This window comes from Rhineura floridana, chromosome 11 (assembly GCF_030035675.1).
Source record: "Rhineura floridana isolate rRhiFlo1 chromosome 11, rRhiFlo1.hap2, whole genome shotgun sequence".
NCBI lineage: Eukaryota > Metazoa > Chordata > Lepidosauria > Squamata > Rhineuridae > Rhineura > Rhineura floridana.
Window position 1 is genome coordinate 5962994 of NC_084490.1, and position 23441 is coordinate 5986434.

General features: G+C 46.4%; 2 protein-coding genes across 2 annotated transcripts in view; one reads left to right on the plus strand and one right to left on the minus strand.

The window, feature by feature from the left end:
* Positions 1-107: 107 nt before the first annotated feature.
* On the minus strand, positions 108-23305 carry PRMT5 (protein arginine methyltransferase 5). The gene is made up of 17 exons (XM_061590764.1): positions 23085-23305; positions 21103-21221; positions 20421-20506; positions 18878-19012; positions 17269-17384; positions 16373-16422; positions 16085-16248; positions 13487-13648; positions 11026-11103; positions 10315-10373; positions 8061-8183; positions 6090-6265; positions 5795-5904; positions 2684-2777; positions 1684-1800; positions 1539-1603; positions 108-478 (listed from the first exon to the last, which is right to left on the minus strand). The coding sequence occupies exons 1-17, from the start codon at positions 23204-23206 to the stop codon at positions 326-328; spliced, it is 1929 nt and encodes a 642-aa protein (XP_061446748.1). The 5' UTR covers positions 23207-23305; the 3' UTR covers positions 108-325.
* The window catches only part of RBM23 (RNA binding motif protein 23), a 38980-nt gene continuing 23493 nt past the window's right edge, over positions 7955-23441 (plus strand). The window contains exon 1 of the mRNA XM_061590778.1: positions 7955-7958. The gene's annotated coding sequence lies outside the window, so the exon portion shown is untranslated. The remainder of the gene's footprint in view (positions 7959-23441) is intronic.

Sequence of the window (23441 nt, forward strand, 5' to 3'; positions counted from 1 at the left end):
AATTCTAGAGAATTTCTTCTAGAGAATCCTTTCTTCAAAGCCAACTAAGGTACAGGAATTACCGGAGAGAGTGTGTGTGTGTGTCATTCCTTGCACAGCTCCAAATACACATTTCAATGACTTTATTGAAATTTCACAGACCAGAAAACCATGATCAGTGCAAGAGTTGGAATCCACACAAAAACAGCTCTCCGTGCCCCAACACCCACAGCCAAGGTTTGAGACCATATGCAGTCTCTGATGCTACTCTGAGTGGAAAGAGGATTTCTTGTGTCTCAGGTATGGATGCAAGAAGAACTCGATTAAAGGGATTGGACCACTCATCTCACAGTCCAATGGTATAGGAACGTCCTGTGGGGTTGTGGATGACAGAGCACATGGGAGCGATTACAGCCCATTCATACCAGACTTTCTTTGAGTTGCTGCAACGCCAGAAGACCACCCGGATGCGCTCGCCTGCCTGCACGTTCATGGGTTGCTGCGGACAATAAGAGTGTTAATAGCCAAGAGTCTATTACTAATCAGGAAAACACCACCTCGACAGAACGTTATGCCACTGCTCAGGGATGTGTGTCTGCAAATCCCTTTTCTGTTAACAGTGGGAAGCCCAGTACAGACGAAGCACCTTCCTTTTTCTCCAGTGAAGCCTGGTGCATTAGAAAGAATTGAGCAAATGTCCCACCAAGTTGAGTCTGTCCTCAGCCAGCCCCCACTTGCCAACCTCCTTACAATCAGTTCAGAGGTTGGCACTGCCTGTCAGCTTCCTCAGTGTTGCCCCTTGTAGCGCTTAGCAGGGAGGCGAACCGGGACAAAGCTAGAATTAGTTAGCTCCACCTATCATTGGTTCTGGCTCCACCTACTGTTGGCCTCTGTGCCTTCCGTCCTCCCAGTCCCAATGGGCACTGCTTTTCTCCCTGACAAAACCTTTCTGCAAGGACTAACTCTACCCCCAAAAGTAATTTCTCCCTCCTTCCCAAACCCTTTAATTTTTGGAAGAAAAAATTATTACAATCTATAACTGCTTTTTTTGTTCTGTCCCACATCTAACAGAGAAGTCAAAAGCCTGTCTTCCCTCAATTCGTATTACACTGCCCCACAAGAGCGACAACCTGGACAGCAATACTTCCTATTCTACCCCAACTACTAACTGTAGCCTTGTGTTCACAGCCCCAGCCCTAAAACATCAGGAGGATGGGCTAGAAAGAGTCCCAGCCCAGCTCAATCCCTTGCAAGAGCCACTTGTTTTTCTCTCTTTATTATTTTTGTAAACAAATGTTGTTATAGATGTGAAAGCCAGTTCAGAAAAAAAACCAATCTCCACCACCACCACCACCAAATGTCAAAAGGAAAAAAAACGGAAGAGATCAAAAGGAGAAGAAAAGACACACAAGAGGGCAAAGGAAGAGAGTTGAAGGCAAGCAACATGGCAAAAGCAGAGATAAGGAGACAGAAACATTGTCGCCTTAGAGCAGGGATGGGGAATGTCCACCTTGCAGGCCAGAGCTGTCCTACCAGGAAGAATTTAAGGAAGCACTTACCTTGAGGGGGAAGAAAATTGGGAACCATGAAAACATGCCAGGCGAGTGAGTCTCAGGCCGAATACCTAGGAGGAGGAACACATTGAAAGTGGCACGTTTTGCAACATCAAGACAATACTGCCTGCTCCTCATCCCCTCAACTTACTGAGAGTGATGTCTCCATAGAGCGTGGTCTCAAAGTAGCCAGCAAAACCATGAAGCACTGTGTTTACATCTACCTGGAACTCTAGCATCTGGTAGCGGTTGTTGTCTTTGACAGGGTCTATAAGAGAAGAGACAAAATGATAGGGTGTGGTCAGCCAAAGTCATGCCCCTGCAAGGATGGCAACCCTACTTTCTTAAGGGGTCTGCAGAAGTGGCTGTTCTCTACCACTTCCTGTGTATCAACTAGGGATGGAATCCTCTCCTTTTTTACATTTTGTTTTTAAGTGTGGCACCCTGGTGGTCGTTAACAATCCAATTCCTTTTTCCTCCAATATCTTTTCATTTTTCCAATCTCCTCTGATACTTTTTTGCTTTGCAGAGAATTATCGATATTATAATTGCTATTTATTCAGACGTCTCCATTGGTATTGATCTTTATTCTGAACTCTGAAATTATTGCCTGTTTACATTCCTTTTCAAGTGCATTGCAGAGTGGATTAAGGCAGATAGTCAAGTCAGTGTCTTCCCCCCTGCTGCTAACAATCAACATCTTATTCTCCCCTGCTGCTTTCTGTCTGTCAGTTACAATCAACACTTCATTGACAACAGCGAAAGGCAATACACATTTGAAGAGCTCACACAGAAAGTAGATCCATAAAAGTATATCTCACTCTACTGATGATTTCAAAGTTAATTTTAAAAAAATGAACTGGGGAAAAAGAAGAATGAATCAGAAACCAGATGCAGAGAGTTGCTACTTCAAAATTCTCTCTGCAAAGATAGAGAAATCAGAAATAATAATTTGATGGCAACTCTGATTATTGCAGAAATGGAGCCCATCACTAGTGTCAACCTAGGTTCTGTGGAAGTGTTGCTGTTTATTTAGAAGGCATGATTAGCAGTCTCCTCCCCATCCGCAGGACTGGAGGTGTGGCTAGTACAAACCCCACCCTCCTCAACAATGAATGGGCTGTGAGTTCAGCCGCATCCCTTCTCCTTACCCGGGTTGGGGTGTCTGAAAGCAAAGCAAGCCTGCGGGGGTGCTAACTGGTGGAAGTTGTGAAGCCGAACAACGTAAGGCATTTCAAACTGAGCCTGGGGAGGAGAAAGACAGGAAGAAAACAAAACACAATTAAGACACCATTTTAAAACCCATATTGCATACAGAGGCACCGACTGCTTGTCATATTAAACATTTTCAGTTATTTCTTTCAGTTATTATATTTATTATAATATAGTTATTATATTTTCCTTCAGTTATTATCTTCAGTTATTTGGATGGTGAGTTGTACTAAAACAGAGTAGGGCAGAGAAAAAAAACTGAAGAAATTGAGAGGGAGGAAATGGTTTCCCTCCCAATTTTTTGGTGGTTTTTTTTCCAGGCCTCAAGAACGTAAGTCTGCATGCTTTCATGTCTTCACATCTCTACAACTGTCATACACATATTTTTGCCCCTTCCTATGATCCACAGAAAGAGAATAGTGCAAAATATATGCACATTTTCTTGGCTTATTTATAGACATAAAAATGGCAAACTAAAATGTTTCAAATAAAATAGGTATATTCTGATTAAACGGGAAGAAAATCTGCATCTATCAAGTAAAATCTATATACTGTAGCTAGAGCGGTCATGATCACTGTTAGTGTGCAGCCCTCGGAGGATCAGCTAGGGGTCCATCTGGCAACTTCACTATACAATTTTTGGCAAATGTTGAAGACTCGCATCTTTATCCTGGCCTTTGACATATGAGCTGCATATATTTAAGACCCACCCTCTTTCTGTGATGTTTGTGATTGCAAGTTCTTTTTAAATTGTTTTTAAGGATGTGTTTTAAATTGCTGTAGCCTGCCCTGGAAATCTCAGGATGAAGGGAGGGTAACAAATGAAAACAACAACTTTTAATGTTACCAAAAAGTGTTCGCCACCACTGTTCCAGAGTATCCGTTTGATCTTAGCGGAACTTAAGAGGGTAGCTATGTTGCAGCAAAAACAATTAATAAATATGATTTAAGGTCAGGATAAAAAAACCCTAAAATTATTATTATTATTATTAATTACATTTGTATACCGCCCCATAGCCAAAGCTCTCTGGGCGGTTTACAACATTAAAAACATTAAAAACAAATATACAAATGTACAAATTTAAAAACACTTTTTGGAAAAAAAACAATTTGGGGGAGATTCCTGCCTGGCCAGCTCTGCACCTTGAACACAAGCCCATCTATCCGTTCAAGAACATGAAGTACAGTCTAGTAGCAAAAGTGGGTAGCTCTCTTCCCTCCACAAATACGTAGTATATGAAAGGATATGAGACCAGTAAATTCAGCTGTAACAAAGAGTCTTATTGTAAAGATAATTACCTTACAATTAACTATTCTAAATCTAAAGTAATAGTATTTTCCAGGAGAAAGGTCAGGTACCCTTGGTTCATGGGGAACGACAGAATCGAACAGGTTGACTCCTACAAATACCTGGGTATCTGGTTCCCTGAAACAGTCAGCTGGAGAATCCAAGGCAAATATGTTAAGGCCAAAGCTGAGAAAAACTTGGGCGCAATGACCCGCTTCTTTTTCACAAAGGGCGGGAAATTTTTGCCGGCAGCAGTATGTGTTTTAAGAACTAAAATAGTCCCGATGATACTCTATGGGGCACCAATTTGGTATCCTTACTTTAAAGGATCACTTGAAGGAATTCAATCCTCCTTTCTTAGATCTATTTTTGGTGTCCCAAGATGTGTTTCTGGAGCTACCCTTAATTTGGAGGCTGGCCTTAACTCTTTAAAATGCTTAGCTTGGATCTATGTCATTCAATTCTGGCTACGCTGCTGTCTTATGCTCACTCAAAGCTCACTTACATCTCAGGTAATGAGAGACCCTTTTAAGCCATATTGGACCAAGGTGGTGGTGGATAAAGTTGTTTCAGTTGGCCTTTCTCCTTCTGACTTGCTGTCTATGGAGCTTGGTAGGGCCAAGGCGATTGTTAAACAGCGGCTAGTGGACATTGACATCCAAGAGCTTCTTGTAGCTGCTTCGGGCCCGTTCCCCTCGATCACTGGGTCTAACAGGTTTCCTTTGTAAAGACGGGATGCTCTATCTAAGTTGGCTATCTGTACCTAAGTACAGAAGGGCATTTTCTTTGGCACGATTCAACGCCCTACCTTCTAAACTCTTGGAGGGTAGATACGATAAAACTTCAAGGAATAATAGACGCTGCCCTTGTGATAACGCCGAAGTGGAGTCTGTTATACATGTTTTGTTAATTGTAGGTATTATGAAGGGGCCAGAAAAGATCTCTTATGCCCCATTATGCAGTCCCTTCCAGGCCGCTCCCTTGAGTCTCTTCTGCCTGTTTTACTAGAGGGCTCTGACAAGGCAATTACCGTTCAAGTGGCCAAATTTCTGAACTTGGCCATTGTGACCAGACCCTGCAAGATTGGGAAATGCAATTAATTTTATCATATTGTTTTGATGTCTGCCATAGCTCTGTCACCAAGTAGTTTTATGTTAACATTTTTATATTGTATTGTGGTCGGTTGACTGAAATAAAATTATTCAAACAAAGAGTCTTGTGCCACCTGAAAGACTAATGCATTTATTATGCCATTAGTCAGAGGCAACCAACAAAGTGCCTCCAGATGTTATTGGACTCCAGCTCCCATGATCCCTACTCACTGGCCATGCTGGCTGGGGCTGATAGAAGCTGGAGTTCAACAACATCTAGAGGGCACCACATTAGCTACCCCTGCCATCAGCTTTTCTCGACAAGAGTTGACTTTATGAAAGCTTATGCCATAATGAATGTCCCCACCTTTCAGGTGCCACAAGACTCTTTGTTGCTTTAGCTGAATTCAGATGTCTGGACTCAGATCCCTCCAAATAGATTTGTGTATATATTTGATAATGAACCGTGTGTGTGTGTGTGTATGTTTTTACTCTTACACTTCCAGCACTTTAATGCACTGTCTGTGGTTAGAAACAGCTCCATTTTCAGTCTGTGTTATTTATAGAGATCACAGGATTCTGCTGTTTCTCAGTACAGGAATTTTGAGTTCTTTCTCGTACGGAGCAGCTACAGAGGCGGGGAGGGAACCGCAGACAGAGGGAAGGCTCACCTCAGGGTCACGGTCTTTCTCACGACAGACGCGCACTTCGTTGTAGAGCTTCGAGGATGAGATGGGGCCCAGGAAGGAGGTATAGTCACAGGGGATGCTTACTCCCCCTTCTGTGTAGAGGGAGAAGTGAAAAGTCATCAACTGGCTAGAACGGCCTGGTACTGTGACCCATCTAGAAAGCAAACGTTCAAAGCAACGCTCACTCCCCACTCAAAAAGGGCCACATTATGCTTCCTGTGTTTTAATTCCTCTTCTCTCCCCTGTCCGTGGGCTCTCTTCTGTTTTGCCCACTCACCTTTCAGACAGTGCTCTGCCCCATCCAGACACTCCGGGGACAGTTCATTGTCAGCAAAGGACCCCAGCAACTCCGACACCATGAGGTCAGCCTTCTCTGGAGCCTCCCACTCCCGCATGTCGCAGGAGACCACTGTCACCTGGGAGCCCCACTCTTCGTACTGCCAGCTCTCCAGGCTGCAGGAAGGAGAAGGAAAGAAGCAGCCAAGCAGCCTGAAACCAGGGCAGGGTTTCATCTGTCATGTGTCAGGCTCCTCGCCAAGGGTTTAAAACACCTTGGCGTGTGGAGCAGGTGATGGCAATACTGCAGTCCTATAAGAACATTACAGATGGTATAGCCCAGTGGGGAGGAGAGCCTGGCTGGGAGTCCAGAGTCCGTGAGTTCAAATCCCCGCTCGTGTCTCCTGGGTGTCAAGGGCCAGCTAAAGATCATCCTCACAGTGAATAGCTCGGGTTATGTGCCCTGCCACCTGTGCAGCCGTGGGCAAGCTGGATAGTCCCAAGGAGCCCAGTTGCCCCCCACCTGGCAGTTGCGGACAAGGAAGGGGCTGGCTTGTGCAGCTGTGGCCAGCTGAGCAGGCCCTCGCCAGCTGGGCAGGACTAGCCTCAGAGGGAGGCGATGGGAAACCCCCTCTGAATATGGCTTACCATGAAAACCCTATTCATTGGGTAGCCATAAGTCGGGATCGACTTGAAGGCAGTCCCATTTCCATTTCATAAGAACATTAGGAAGACTCGGGACTTGGGATATGTCAGGAAGGAAGGAGTAATCATTTCCAGTCTTTTCCTTCCCTCCCAGAGCTTGTTCCCTCTATTTATATCTAATATCCCAGCCTTCCTCCCAGAAGGAGCCCAGGGTAGAAAACAAAAACACAAAAAGTGCTCTAGAGCATCTTAAAAACAAAACATTTTAAAACACATGAAAACAAAATATATTCAAAAATGTATTAGAACAAAACATCTTAAAAACATCTTTAAAAAAACCCAATAACTTAAAAAAAGTCTTACAAACACAATTCCAGCACAGATGCAGCCTGGGAAAAGGTCTCTACTTAAAAGGCTTGTTGAAAGAGAAAGGCTCTGTGCTCCAGCAACACCACAGTTGCACCACCTTCCTCCTCATTGCCACAAGACAAAGGGAGGGGTTTTATAGTCTATTCTACATAGACTACTTATATAGTCTCTTCTATATAGACTATATAGAGAGGGCCTTCTTGGTAGTTCTGCAACCCTCAGGGGGAAGACGGCCCGACAGAGTTCTCTGTGGCAGCCCCTAAGTTGTGGAATTCCCTCCCTACAGAAGTGAATGTGGCGCATTCGCTATACAGTTTTCTAAAGACGTGTTGGAATATGTGGTTCAGCTTGAACTGGTGGGTTGGGACTGCATGGGGTTAAAAAGGGTAGCTAGAGAGGAGACCTGATTGCTAGGCTAATGCCTATCCTTTGATCTCCTGCTGTCTCTCCCTTCCTGATAGACTGATATGCTTAGGATGTTGACCACATCTCCTTCCTCCTTCCTTTTTTCTTCTATCTCTTGAGAGGGAGAGCAGACATCTTCTCTTTGTCTGTCCCTCTCCTCCCAGCATGAGGGCAAACACTAGGCTTAGTGTTTGCATCTCCAACTTAGCTAGTTAGTTAGATGTAGAACTCTTTCCTATCAAGTATGTACTTCCAGAATAAAATAGCTATTTCTTATTTTAAAGCTTAAAGTCTCTGTCTGACTAATTTGCAGGGAAGGTGTAATCTTTAGTAAAGATTCAAATACACAAAGCTCACTCAGACGCTCAAATACCTAATTTCGCTACACTGAAATAAGATGCACCTCTTTACTCTGGCCTTCGGCACCCAAGACATATGTGTTCAGGACCCAGCTCAGTCCTGCAAATGTAATGTGTGTTCAAGGCCCATTCCTTCTTCTCATTTCCCCCTCAGAGTGAGGAAAAAGGTGTGTGTGTGTTCGGGAAGTACTTACGTCACCACAGCATTGGGGTTTTTCTCCACAGCATAAATCTTGATGTGGCGGTCGGCCTGTCGCGCGGCTCGCAGGGAGGCGTTCACAAGGGGCCCCCGCCCTGCCCCCAGCACCATCACCACCCTGAGGGTTTGGCGAAGGGAGAAAAAGGAAGAAAGGAGGAAGACACTGAGGGGAATGAAAATAACAGGCAACTAAAAAGTTTATTCCGTAGATGAGCAAGAGCCTGCTGTGAGGGAGGTGAGCCTCTGCTGCATCTCGCAACCCAGCTGGAAAGAGCTGTTGACGCAGACTCAGAACACACATCAGTACTCACAATTACCTTAAGGCCCATCTATGTATTGCGAGGGAAGCCTCTCTCTGTGCTTCATTTACAAGGGAGGTTTCTTCAAGTTTGTAAGCCAATTCCTGCGAGGCTACACGGTACTTCAATTTAACCAACACATGCAATTAAGTCTTAACATTCCCTGTCTGCTAGTGCAAGGGGTCTTGCGCTAGCAAGAGAGGTGAATTTTACTGTTGCACAACAGGGAATCCAACACAACCGCTGCGCTAGCGGAAACTCAATGCGCAACAGATTGTGCCCTGCATTGCATGACAAAGTTATCAGCAACCTGCTTATGCATTTTCTTGCGCAGCAACGTTCCGTTGGCATGAAATATTTCGCTAGCAGAACAAGGATACTGCTATGTTATTTTAACTTTGCGCTACACTGGATACAACCCTGTACCTCTTTACTCAGGAGTAATCTCAGTGTGTCCAATGGAGTTTACTCCAATTAAAGCGTGCATAGGAGGTAAGCTTAGTGCTCCTGAATGGTGGCTTCCTGATGGGAGAAGAATTAAAGGAAGAAGAGTAGAGAAACACAAACTCTGCTCCTGAGCTCTTCATCCCTGTTATTTATTTTTAGTGATTACAAGACATAGCCGGAGTATGTGATTAGGCAGGGGGGGAAATAACACACACACACGCACACCAGCAAACTTTATCAAACGCGGTGTTTTGCTGGGTGTGTCCTGCAGCAGTTTGATGTCAAACTACTCTTGGAAGAACTGGCTGTAAATTTATGGCCATTTCCCCGGGGGGAGCTTGAAAGAGACAGTGCAGATCAGAAGATCTGGGAGTTCAACATGAATAAAAAGAATCAGGGAGCCTGCCGTTTACAACTTTGCAGCCTCTTGTACGTCAAAGGCACATGGGACAGGAGGTTCATTCCCGCTAAGGTGGTAGCACAAGTTGTACAGAACTTAAGTGCTTTGCTACCAAGGTCCCAGGCTATGGTCCGAAGGCACACAAGGCCACCACCTTGCTGAAGCTAAGCAGGTCTGGGTCTGGACAGTGCCGGGATGGGAGACCACCTGAGAAGCACATGTTTAGGTTTCTATGGTGGAGAGATTTCTGACCCTAGAGACCCCCATCTCAGATATGGCTGCCCGTATGCCTTAAACAGGCCAATAGTATAGGCCTGCTTGCTTTAAAATGATTATATTCAAGCACCTTTTATGAGGAACTATGCTCTGCCTAAAAATGAAACTAAAATAGCAAAGGTAAAATAGGGAAGCTGACGTTAGTTCACAGTCAGATGTTATGAAGTTGAAAATGTGTCCTAGAAGTCAGGAATGCATTCTAAGGTTGCAGGTGTTTTCCACTTTGACACATGAATGGGCAAGGCCGAAACGTGCTGAGTGAAAACCCAAGGGGGGCTAGGATAACGCTAAATATGGGGAAAGGTGTATCTTTGATTGATGACCGATGTACGACGTATAATCACTTTATAAAGCTATGCATTGATGATTTTTGCTCAGAGCTGGTCTTGGCGACCTCTCTCTCAATGCATTGGTCTTTGCTATCTCTCGTCAATAAGTTTTGTCCTTTGGAGCACAATAAATCGACTGGAAAGGTTTTCCTTCCGCACTATGATGAAAGAAAGGCAGAGTAGAAATGTAAGAAGTAAATAAATAATTGGGGGAAGGGATGCAGCTCAGCAGCAGAGTGTATGCTCTGCATGTTCAGTCTGCAGAATCTCCAGGTAGGATCGAGAACGTCTGGAACCCTGGGGAGCTGACTCCTACCAGCTAGCATAGAGCCAATGCTGAGCTCATGGTCTGACCTGCTCCAAGGCAGCATCCGATGTTCCTATAATGTAGCAACAAACCGCTGGCTCCCAAATCCTCTAATCCTGTTTCCCAGCATCCTTTGCAAAAACAACTGTCAAATGTGGCCAATCTGGCTCACTGCCTGGATTCTTACTCACTGGACGTTCGTTTCTTTCTCCTCATCAGGCACACGGTCTAGCAGGCACTTGTATATCGCCTAACGGGAGGGAAATGACAGGTTGGAGCGCGTCTGTGCAAGTCAGCTTTGCCTTCCCCAGATAGCATTAGTCGAAAATAGTCCCATGCCAACCTCTACTTCACAAGCATGTTTCCTTGTACGGCCACCTTTCTCTAGCCTGGGGCAACCAACATGGTGCCCTCGAGACGCTGGTGGACTACACCTTCCATCATGCCCGGCCACTGGACAGTTGGAATCCAACGACCCCTGGAAGGCGCCACAGCGGCTACCCCTCCTCTAGCCTCTCCTCCTTCCCAAATCCTGCCATGTGCCAGCCTTGTAGTGCTCCAGCCTTCCTCCTACATTCCATCCAAGCACACGCACTTAGCCTGTGCTTCTTCCCACAAACCCCTCCCCTCCCTGCCACCCACGTGGACACAGCTTGCCCCTCTTTCATCGCTCCTCATCAGAACATAAGAACAGTCCGGCTGGTGGATCAGGCCAGTGGCCCACCTCGTCCAACATCTTGTTCTCACGTCGGCCAACCAGATGCGTCAGTGGGAAACCTGCAAGCAGGACCTAAGCGCAAGAGCACTCTCCCCTCCAGCAATTGCCAGCAACTGGTAGTCAGAAGCAAACTGCCTCCTTCATCTCAGCACGTCCCCGCCCTCTTTTCCCATGACACGCTCACCTGTTGGTACTGGGAGTATTTGATAGGGTCCTTCTCAAACACCTCGTAGGTCTGGGATTCCAAGTTGTCCATCAAAGGCTATACGGAGAAAGGATCAAGAAGCTGGATTCACACCAAGGATGGACGCAGGGCCAACAGGAGGGTTGGATGCACGTAAAGGAACGAGGCTGCAACACTGGGGGCAAGGGGGGTGAGCAGATGGAAAGATGCCCACCCTATTGCACCAAGGAAAGCCTTTCCTGGATATTTTCTCTTAATTAATGTTATCTGCTATTTACTTAATTTTTTTGTACAATGTATCACTTTATTGATGTATTGCCTTATTGATGTATTTTATATTTGTGTTTACTTTTTGTAAGCCGCCTTGAGGGCCTTTGGCTGAAAGGCGGGGTATAAATAAACATTAACATAACACAACATATATTAAGATGCTGCTGCAAGCCTCTGTCTCTGTATTTCAATTAATTTCACTCAAAAAAATTTTTTTCCGTTATTTTTATTTATCTGATTTATATCCCACTCCCTCAGTAGGAGCCCGGGGCAGCCAACACTGCAATGATAAAACATTTTTTAAAATAATCTAAAACCAGTTAAACACATTCCCAGGGCTGCCAGGAACAGTGTCTTTCAGCCATCAAATGCCTGGGTAAAAAGGAGTGTTTCTAAATTTCTCCTTTAAGTCAGCAATGAAGGAGACAGATGCACCTCACTAGGGAGGGCATTCCACAAACACGGAACCGCCACTGAAAAGGCCTCGTCACTGCCGACTGGTCAGCCCCCAAGTGGGCAACCAGGTCCAAGCTGTTGCCAAGGTCTTAAATAAGGAGCAGCAGCAAGGGAGGAAGTAAATTCCCTGTTCTGTCTATAGGCATAAGCAAGATCTGCAGAGGCCCTCTTCCAGATGCTATTGCCATCTAAAGTGAGGTGAAAGGCAAAGCTGTAAGACAGGGCCTTCACAGTGCTGGCGCCTCAATAGTAGAATGCTTTCCCCAGGGAGGTTCACCCGACACCTCTCTCAAACCCAGGCATAGCCGACATGGTGCCTCCAGATGTTGTTGAACTATCTTTCTGTTGTAACTTTTTTATTGCCAAATAAAAATCTTTTTTTAAAAAATTATCAGGGTGATTTTTATGCTGTCTTTAGTTATTACATAGCTTTAATATCATTTTTTTTAATGCACTGCATTTTACTGATATTTGTAAGTTGTCCTGGAAAACACCTTTCTAAAAGGCAGGGCATAGGTTTGATAATTAACAAATAACAGTGTGCACTGAGGGGGTGGGGGGGTGCATCAGACTATATCAGGTGAGGGGAACCTCTGGCCTCCAGATGTTGCTCAACTACAACCCTCATCAGCCCCAGCAAGCGTGGCCAATGGCCTGGAATCATGAGAATTATACTCCAGCAATATCCGGAGGGCCAAGGGTTCCCCACACCTCCTCTATACCTTCCCTAAGAAAAGGGTTCCTCTCCAAAAGACACAAGCAGACACAGCAAAGATGCAACTTATAAATTAGGAGGGTAGATAGACAGGTAGGCAGGTAATGCAGCAGCTAAGTGATTTGTTTAATTTTCTACGCAACATAAAGGTCATAAAGGGTTCCCTCTTCTTTTAGAGAGGCCCCAAATTTCTCTGGCATAAAGCAGAGGTGGGCCCAGCAAGACTCTCCCACTCCGTTTTCCCTGGGGTGCCGCACCCAGATTTTCTGGGCCACAACAGCCTCCTTCTGGGACCGCCTGACTTCTTCTCCAAGACTCTTCATTGGCCCATGGCCTCCACCACCTGCACCAATCTAGGGCCTCGGAGCTCCTGGTATTTCTCAATGTGTCCTGGCTCCCATGTCACAGGCAGGCCCTGTGGTGCCCCCTCCTTTCACCAGGCGACAAGACAGCAGCAGAGAAATCTCAGTTACAATCATGATTTACATTCAACATCATACCTATTTTGTGCTTTTCTAGTCACTTAACATCTCAAGAATCTCAACTATTATTTTAAAAATGTGTGCTTGCATGTGTGTAGACACCTGCACGTACATGTTTCTAGTCCCTGGGACTGAAAACATGAAGACAGATTCTGCCAAATCTTCGCTCTTAGAAACAAGCATTGAACAGGCCTTACAAATCAGGAGGTGAGGCTTCAACACTCTTCATCCTCGCCCCTCCCCTACGGCAAACAGATGCAAAGTAAGTTATGCAAAAGGAGAACATATGGACATTTCCACAATGTGCACATCACATCTGGATCACAGAATTCAGCTTCTCTGGGAACAAAACACACAGCAGTCCTATTTGCCTCGCTTGATCTCACACTTACACCCCATCAAAGGCTGTTCCCATTTCAGAGACAGGGCAATGAAGCCTGAGATGAAGCGACTTGCCCTAGGCCACTGCTGTATGTCCATAGCTGAAGAGGGCCTTGAACCCAGATCTTCCCAAGGCTGTAAGGGAGAGAAGGCTCACCTGTAGTGGGGACTGGAGATAGTCTTCATAGCCCTTGGCAAAGAGCTCATAGGCAGAAGGAGGTGGGCGGTTCTGGCTGAGATACTCCAGGTACTGCAAGTAGGAGCAGAACTCCTTCTCTGGATGGTGGTGGGCGCCTGTGATGATGAACTGAACCTCAAGCTGGGAAGAGAGAGGAGGAATGGCGACAGACAGGGTCAGCCCATATGGAGGAGATCACCCACCTGCGACCCATACACCAAATGATTATCTGTTGGCGCTATCTATGTACCTCAGGTGTGGGGAACTGGTCGCCCTCCAGATCCTGCTGGATTCGGCTCCTGGCCATGCTTGCAAGAGCGGATGGGAACTGTAGTTCAGCAACACCTAGAGGGCCAACGGTTCCCCACACCTGAGGAACAGGATGCTTCGCAAAGCACAGGTTTGGCAGGTCCCTATTCCCACGGGGCTTACAATCTAAAACAGAGATGGGGAATCTTTTTGGCCCAGTGGGCCGGTTCCTTCTCTCTCCCCGCTCCTACGAGCCAATCGTGGCAGGCGGGCAGGACAACCCCCCAGCCAATCATCTGATATCATAACGGCATCGGGTGACTGACACCTGTCAAGAGTCCCTGGGTTGTCAGGCACTATTAATTAGTTAATTAATTTATACCCCGCCTGATGGCCAAAAGGCCCTCAAGGCGGCTTACAAGAAAAACACAAATACAGGAATACATCCATAAAACAATAGAATTTACAAAATTAAATAACAACTAACATTATTAAAAAACAGCTATTGCAAAACTTCCAATGAAGATACAGTGTGGTGCAGGTGCCTGGAGTGGCAGAAACATCTCCCTCAACAAAGCTGTGGGTTGGTTCTCTCTCTTTCCTTCTATACTTGCAAGTCCGACACCTTCACTATGGGAGTGTTTTGCAAAAGCTTCAGAAACCCCAAGGCCAGGGCTGGCAAAGCCCTTTGCGCAATGGTTCCCAAGTGTCCCGTCCAGAGCCGAAAGAATGAGGCTGGAGTGTGTGTGCAAGTAAATCTCGTTTTATTAGAGTAATGGATACATCAAAGGCATTGCGCTTCATAGGAAACCCTACGCTAACTCACTAGAGTCCCTAACTATACTCTAGACATGCTCTGCAGCGTGTGAAGGAAGTTGACTCAACGACTCCCCACTGGGGGCGGCAGGCTTATATAGGAAATGTTTTCGAACGTAATCTCTGACTCCTTCGTAATTCCTGTCTTTGCCCTGTCCGTTCCTCGCGGCGACGGGAACGAGGAGACAGGGCGCGCGCATCCAACGGCTCATCTGAAGACACCTGCTCCCGAGCAAGGGGCTCGAGGTCAGGGCCACACTGGAATCCTCCTGGGAACTGCTTGGCAAGGGAGGAGCTGGCATTGTCTCTGAAGCTTCCCCCCACAAGTCCTCTGCATCAACTGGGGGCGGTGCGCTCGGCTCCTCGGAAAGGGCATTACTCGTGGGAACTGGCTGGAGAGCAGGCTGCCCCCCTCCCGCACGATCCTGCTCAGACACAACAATCCCCAACTCTGCTTCTTCTGGCTGCGGAGGCGCCTGAAACTCATGCCTCCCCCCTTCCTGTCCCTTCTGAGTTGGCTGCAGCGCAACACCAGGCACCCAACAGCCAGCTGGTCGTGGGGAGTTTCGGGGAAGCACCGTGCAATGGGGCTTTGCAGGCACCGCAAATCGGCCAAGCCTTGCCTTTACCTGCCCCACAGCTGACATCATTTATGACACCAGATGTAGGGCAAGTGGGCGTGGCTTGGCCGAAATGACCTTGCAGGCCAAACAGGAAGGCCTGGCAGGCTGGATTAGGCCCACATGCTGGATGCTGCCTCTCCTGATCTAACAGTGGACCCAAGGACGGGGAGGGATGGAGACAGGCGTAAACAGGCAGAGAATACACTATTGCTTCAATTCCACGTACTTCAGCTTAACGAGATCTCTCAGACGAACCCCCTCACCTCAACCTCACAGACAAGTCCCTCAGAAGTTACCTGCCAGGCATTTGTTCGATTCATACAGTTTCTTTACAGGAGGATTTAATTGAGCAAAGCCATGTGGGGCCATTGCTTAGAATTCTCCATTGCTGTTTTCCCACCATTCTTTGCAAGCCCTCGCAAAAGGTGAGGCTCTCTCCAGACACTGGAAATTGCTTGTCACAGAGAATTGCATCTTAGAGAGGGAGGATGGAGGATAAGGCTATCAAAAGCTATCAATGGCTACTAGCCATCATGGCTATGTTCTGCCTCCACAGTTGGAGGCAGCATGCTGTTGCACCCAGGTCCTGCTTGTGGGCTTCTCACTGAGGCATCTGGTTTGCCACTGTGAGAACAGGACGCTAAACTAGATGCACCACTGGCCTGATCCAGAAGGCTCTTCTCATGTTCTTATGAAGGAGTTGCGCTCTTTGTAACAGCCAGAGGTGTTCTGGGAAAGGTGGTGAAGAATTTAAACAGATAGCCTTCAAACAGATTATTAATTCAGTGTCCTAGTGTGGGAATAGGTAGGTAGCCAAGTTGGCTTGATTGGACAGAACCACCTAAAGGTGGGGAACAGGCAAACGGGAAGTAGAAAGGGGGAGGCTGACCTTAAGCAGGCGGAAGACCAGGCGCTGGTGCATCTTGGAGAGAACAGGGAAGCCTTTCTTATTGGTCAGGAAGATATTAGTGGGTAGTATGGCTGCTTTGATTGGCTCCCCCAGCCAACGGTCAATGACATGATTGGATGGGAGGTCAGGGCCAACCTCCAGGGCTGAGAAGAAGGAACAAAAAGATGTCAAAGGGAGAGAACAGATGCCCCTCTCCATACCATGAGGCTGCCATGGGGTGCAGGCCTCCTGCTGTGGGGCTCCCAGCCTCAGGCCAGCAGCACTTACCCACTGCAACACGTTTGTTGTAGTCACACAAAGTCCGGAAGTTGTGCCACCTGGAAAAACAAGAAACTCATTTGGGCCCACTGGAAGGCTGGCATCTCCCATCCCTTCCTCTAACCCACATCACCCTCTTCCCCTTCCTTCCTCTCTCTCTCCCTCAGGATTTGCTTGCGCGTTAGTGGATTGGCTGATATGGCCAAGAGGTGAGTCAGAACGGCTGATGTAGCTCAAAAGAGGGAAGTCAAAGAAAACACAGAAGGACAACCTCCCTTTGTCACAAGCAATGACAACGACAATTCATATAGCCGGTTTCAAAAAGTTGTTTTTCTCAGTTACCAAAAGACACAGTTCAAGTAGATGCTTGCTTCAGCAGGTGATACCAGAAACAATGATTTAAAACACACAGACATACACATCTAGTTCTTCAGCAGGATAATCAGAGTTCCAAGAGCAAATATGAATGCTTGCTCCTTGCTTTAAAGAGAGTCCACAACCATCTAGCAAAGACTGAAGGCTCTTGGTTCTTTTTCTCAGTTTGGGATAAATGAATATGGGGTTATGGAGCTCCTCTTACTCCTGCCTTAGCCCACGGGTGGGATACAGCAAAAAAAAAAACTACCTCTGTGCAATGGTGTTTTGTTTTTCATTTATACATACACATTTATGTTTTTATACATGAAACAATGTTTTTGTTGTTGATGTTCTTATTGTTAAATTGCTTAGGAAGAAATTCATAAATGAAATTAAATCAGTCAGTCCGCCTCATCTTTGGGAGTGCTTCCTGTTCTCTGTAGTTAGCAGTCAATTGGAGAAACCTGGGCAAGCTGCTCCACTAGCCAACTGATCCTCCCTTTCAAGCGTTTCCCCAGGTTCCTCTTGATAGCCAGTTCCTCACTCACCAGTGCCAGGTCTTCTCCTCGCCCGCACACTCCTCCTCTAGCTCCTGCACAGCCTCGTTTTCAATCACATCATCCCGCAAGTCCTCAGGAGCTAGCAGTGGGACCCGCATCCAGAACTGGGGGAGCGGAGGAGAGAGACAGAGAAAAAAAGGAGTGCATGCATGAGGCAAAGTTCTGGGGATACCCCACAGGCTGGCCCCAGCAGCGGCTACAAAATGGAACTGGACACAGTTATGAAAGACCATTTAGGATGTTTATGCTGGTGTCTCAGTAGCAGAGCCAGTGTGGTGTAGTGGTTAAGGTGTTGGACTATGACTTGGGAGACCAGGGTTCAAATCCCCACACAGCCATGAAGCTCACTGGGTGACCTTGGGCCAGCCACTGTCTCTCAGCCTCAGAAGAAGGCAATGGTAAACCACCTCTGAATACCGTTAACCATGAAAACCCTATTCATAGGGTCGTCATAAGTCGGGATCGACTTGAAGGCAGTCCATTTCCATTTTCTTTCCTCAGTAGCAATGCACTGGGATCAGGTGTTCCTTCCTTAATATTCTAGGTGGGGAACCTCAGGCCTGGGGACCAATTGTGGCCCTCGGAACTCTCCATACCCCTCACTGGCCCTGCTTAAATAGCTGCTACCCCTGATGGCTATGATCTGCCTCCACAGTCAGAGGCACTGCTTCTGAATACCAGTTGCTGGGAACCGCAGAAGGGAGAGGACTCTTGTGCTCAGGTCCTGCTTGCAGGCTTCCCATAATGGGCATCTGGTTGGTCACTGTGAGAATAGGATGCTGGACTAGATGAGCCACTGGCCTGATGCAGCAGTGATCGTCTCATGTTCAGATCCCAACTATCTTTGCCCGACTAGAATTCTGATAATCCCTCTTTATTGTCTGGATCAGCCTTTCCCAACCAGTGTGCCTCCAGATGTTGTTGGACCACAACTCCCATCAGCCTCAGCCAGCATTGCCAATGGTCAGGAAAGATGGGAATTGTGGTCCAACAACATCTGGTGGCCCACTCGTTGGGAAAGGCTGGTCTGGATGGAGGGGGGGATGTAGACAGAAACTAGCCCACTGCACAAGGTAATATTTATATTTGTTGCTCCGCCCACCACTTGCATGTGGCCCTTGGAAAGTTGCCCAGAAGGGCATGCGGCCCTCAGGCTGAAAAAGGTTCCTCCTCCCTGTTCCAGAGGGTTTCGTCCCACTGTATACAGGGGACTGAGAGCTGCCTCGCCTAAAGAAATAATGCCACACAACACAGGTGCAAAATCCAAGAACACTTATGTGAAATGACAATGGAGTAGTTTTGAATACATCACGGAGTCTGCCTGCTATTTTGGAGGTAAAGAAGAAATGATTCAAGTAGCAAACTGAGGGGGTGAGCACGTGGCCTAGCTCATTTCCACAGCACTTCCTGCCCCGTCAGCACATGCCCACCTCTGGTTGAGGAACCCAGCGATGCAGACTGCCCCTGCACAAGAACGGCTTGGAACACAGTAAGTAAGCATAGAGAGATGCAGTGTCTGCTGAAACGGAGGGCAAGGATTTCATGGATGTACTGTGAAGCTGCGACGCTTGGCACAAGCAGGGTTTGTTGCACGTACCATAGAAGTGTGATGCCCAGTATTGATGTGGTTGCACAGAACACGTGCCAAGTTGGGATTGTCTGCCTGCTTCAGGGGTATAAGGAATGCTGGGAGCCCCAAGTATGCCCCAAAATTCAGCTCCTGCAACATGGCCTGCAGAGAAGCACAGACAGCCATCTTTAACATTTATTTATTTATTACATTTATATCCCACTTCCTCCTAAAAGGAGGCCAGGGTGACAAACAATAAGTGATAAAAATATCTTATAAACAAAATAACCTTTTAAAAAAACAATTCCAATACAAAAAAAAAACACAATTCCAATACAGATGCAGACTAGGATAAGGTTTCTACTTAAAAGGCTTGTTGAAAGAAGAAAGTCTTCAGCAGGTGCTGAAAAGACAACAGAGATGGTGCCTGTCTAATATTTAAGGGGAGGGAATTCCAAAGGGTAGGTGTCACCACACTAAAGGTCTGCTTCCTATGTTGTGTTGAATGGACCTCCTGATGATATGATATCTGCAAGAGGCCCTCACCTGCAGAGTGCCGTCATCGACTGGGTATGTCAGGGTGAGACGATCTTTCAGATATCCTAGTCCCAAGTTGTACAGAAATACTGTGAAAAGTTCTAGTCAATCAAACTCTACAGGTCCCACCACTGGCCATGCTTACATGGCACGATGATGAAGACCATCATCTAGAGATGCACCACATCGGCTACCCTGAGTTTATGTATTTATTTATTAGTTTTATATCCTGCCCTTCCTCCCAGTAGCAGCCCAGGGCAGAATTAGTGCTCTAGGGCTTGTTTCGCATGTAGAAAGTCCTAGGTTCAGTCCCCAGAATCTCCAATGAAGGATCTCAGGTAGCTAGACTGGAAAATATATCTCTCTGCCCGAGACCTTAGGGAGCCTCTGCCAATCGGAGCGGACAATGCTGGGTGACATCAACCAATATTCTGGGTTTTCATGCACTGCAATTAACTTATGAAATTAATTGCCACAGATGTTATGGTAGATATTGGCAGTGCTTTTTGTTTTCTCGCTTAAAAAAAAATATGAGGTGCCGGTAATCATACCTTCATAAAAGTGCTATGAATGCCAGCACAAAATGAGGTGTTGGCACTCCATCCTGGTGAGTATCATCACAAAAGAAGCCCTGGGCATTGGTGTAAGCAGCTGGTGAAAAAAAAAGACTCATCCTCTACTAACTTATATATCAGAGGCAATTAGCTACAATAGGAATGGACCTTCACATTTAAAGGCAATACACCTCCAACTTCAGGGACACACAGAACATCATCTCTGTTGAAATTTTTGTTTAGTACGTCGACAATAAAACAGAATTTGAAGAGATTTTAACAGACAGTCATCATACCGCCTTGTGTTTTTTGCTGGCCACTTCTGAAATGATGGCCGAGATGGACTTTTGAGCCTAACCCAGCAGTGGATTTTCTTAAGTCTCAGTGACCAATTTCTTCCCCTCCCCAGCACCACACAGAAACATTTATGTGCTAGAAGAGAAACGCTTTCTAACCCGCCTTCTGCCAAGCTCACTCACCGCCTCAGAATTCCTGCGAACCTTCTCCACGTTGGAGTCTGCCCGGATCCATGGGGACAACTTGCCCACAATCAGGGTGTTCCAGTCTAGAAAGAAGCAAGACATTAAGAGGATCAGAAACATTTCATTTGGAGAAGAACAGACAGTTGTTCAGAGCCAAGAGCCACACTGAGAATAAGCGATGCCCTTTAAAACCAAACGGAAGCATATTTTTTCTTTCTTTCTTTTTAGTGCACCACCCATGTGCCAAACAGTAACAGGTAACAGTGAGTTACTTCCCCACCACCGCTAAAGTATCCCATCAACGATTTTTGTCCAGATCCAGAACTGAATACATTCCGGTATTTGTAGTGGAAATCATTTGTTTGATCTGGCTTTCTAACTGGTTAAGGTTAGAAAGACATACTTCATTTGGCTATTTTTTTCTTACTGTAATGTTTTTCTTTTCTTTTACACTTTGTAAACTGTTTAAAGGTCTTCTGTTGAATAAGCCATAAATGAATTTTGTTAAAATAAAAAAACTCCTGTTCTTACCCACACCAAGCCCTTGAAAACCCGGGGGGGGGGGGGGGCGCAGGGGAATAACATTACATTTTTAGGAGCACATAAATCCATTACTTCTTGGCATTTCCTACATGGACAGGGAGGCCAATGAAAGCAATATGGCTTCCCAAGTTCTCACCTCTTCCTGAGAGCAACAGATCAGAGCGTGTCTGGGGTCCCGGTCGGTTTTTAGCTGGCTCCTGGAAAAACTCCCTCTTGTATCGAGGGTGGAAAATGGGCATGCAGAGGAAATCAAACCTATGGGTGGGGAGGGAGGAAATGGACAGGTTAAGAACCTGGTGCTGGCAGACGACACACAACACTGCATCCCACCAGCATCTGAGATGGGTTTGGCTAGGATGCAGAAAAGGACCTTCTCTATGGCTGCCCCTGGACTTTGACAAGGGAAGCGCACCCCAACACACACTCTCTGATGGCCTCCTATTGGTGTGCAAGGCCATTTATTTCCCAGCAGGCACTTGGCCACAGGATATGTCTATGTTACCTGCTGTCTCTTCTCTCTTTTATTGATTATTTGTATGTTTTTGTTGTTTTAATGTGCCAATTTAAATGTAAGCACCTCAGACATTTCTTTTAATTGAAAGGCAGGATAACAAATGCTTTAAAAAAAAGATAAGCTACCAGTAGTCTTTTCTTAAAAAATCGTTATTCATTAATGGATTAAAAATGATCACTAACAGATTAAAATCAAAAGACAGAACCACCAATTATACAGGCTTCCGTTCCTTTTTCTTTTTCTAGCATGGTGTTATCTTCATAGCAGTGATAATCAAGCCTGTCTCCAATGAATTCTTGAGATTTTTCTACAGCATTATCATTTGAGATAGACCCTGGGAAGCTCTCACATATTGGAAGACTTAGATTATTTTCTCTTCTAATATGCCACAAATGACTACTGCCAGAAAACTGTATTGGTGTGGGCTTGTGCCATTGATACTATGTCACATTACAGCCTGAGTTCCCCCCGCAAGGATTCTTTGGCTTCAGGGATTTGATGGAGAAAACCTCTTACAGTATATGAAGACTGAATGTGAGTTTTAAGACCTACCCACAATGCATACCACGAAAGCTGTAATTACAAAACTAGAACATGGTGTCTGAACACAGCAACCCCTGCTGGTGCACCATTTTGGGAAGAGAGCACGGTGCCAGAGCTATGGTCACATTAAAACATCTTGCCTTCCAGCAACTTAAAACGCATTTTCTTTTTGAGCAAAGGACTGAATCCTTTGGACCAGTAGCCAATTCACCTAGATTAAAGAGTCATAGATAAATGCACATAAGCGGGAGGAAAAAATCACAGCAAAAGGCAAGAACCCACTTTAGAGATTGGGCAAGAATTCCACTTTCAAAATCCCACCGACTTTGGATATGAAGCCTTCTGTTCATGGCAGCCTATCGGGGTGTGTGTGTGGGGGCAAGCACATGTGCAGGTTAAAGTACAGCCTCAGCTGATCTCAAGCTACTTCCCAAGCCCAGGGAGTGGAGAAAACTACAGCTAAGCTTTTCTGCAAAGGGTCACTGTTGTTCAGTTTTTGTGAGGGAGAGTTAAGGGTAGAAATCTAGCAGAGCTGCCACCACGCTTTTGGGAAAAAGTTCCTCTACATCACAGGGGAGGGGGTGAATCTTTGGCTCTCCAGATATTTGCTGAACTACAACTCCCATCAGACCTAGCAAGCATGATCTGTAGCTAGGGATGGAGTTGCAGTTCAGCAACACCTAGAAGGCCCAACGTTGCCCACACCTGCTCCATATAAGGGACACATTTTCCCCATCATTGTATCTCTATGTTGGGGAAAGCATCACTTGTGAAGTTTCCACACTGCTAGAAAAATAACGACAAGGGCATCGGAAAATATAGGGATACTGTCTTTATTTCCTTAGCAGCGACCTCAGATGAGGTCAAGGGTCGGGTGGTGGCATGACCTCTCCTGGGGTCAGAGATCACCGCAATCATAATTAATATCTGAGTTTTAAAAAGCAACCCAGCCGCCCTCATCCCAGCATGGTTACGGGTGACCCACACGTGAGAGGTCAGGGGTCACCATGGCATGCCTAAGGCGGTCAACGGCCATCAGAGGACCACGTGGTTTCTCTCACCCCTGCCTGGCGACCGCACCAAGCGTGCCAGCCACTTCCGGGACGCAGCTCAAGTCCCTCCCGCAAGAGACACGCGCCACTGCAGTTGCCCCCGGCCCAACCGCAGACGCCGCTACCGCCATCACCGCCGCTGTAGTAGCAGCTATGGCCCGCCACACAGAGAGGCTAGAGCCGGACAGCCACGCCCACGTCGTCGCTCAGGCCAATCAGAGTCCGCCCTCAGAAAAAGTAGCCAATCATGGGAGGCTTTTCCCAGCACGCATCAGAGTAGGAGCCAGCTTGGTCAAATCAGAACCAATCAAAACCCGTGTTGAGGGCGGGGAAGTGGCTTTCTATTTTTGTGAGGAAGCATATGGG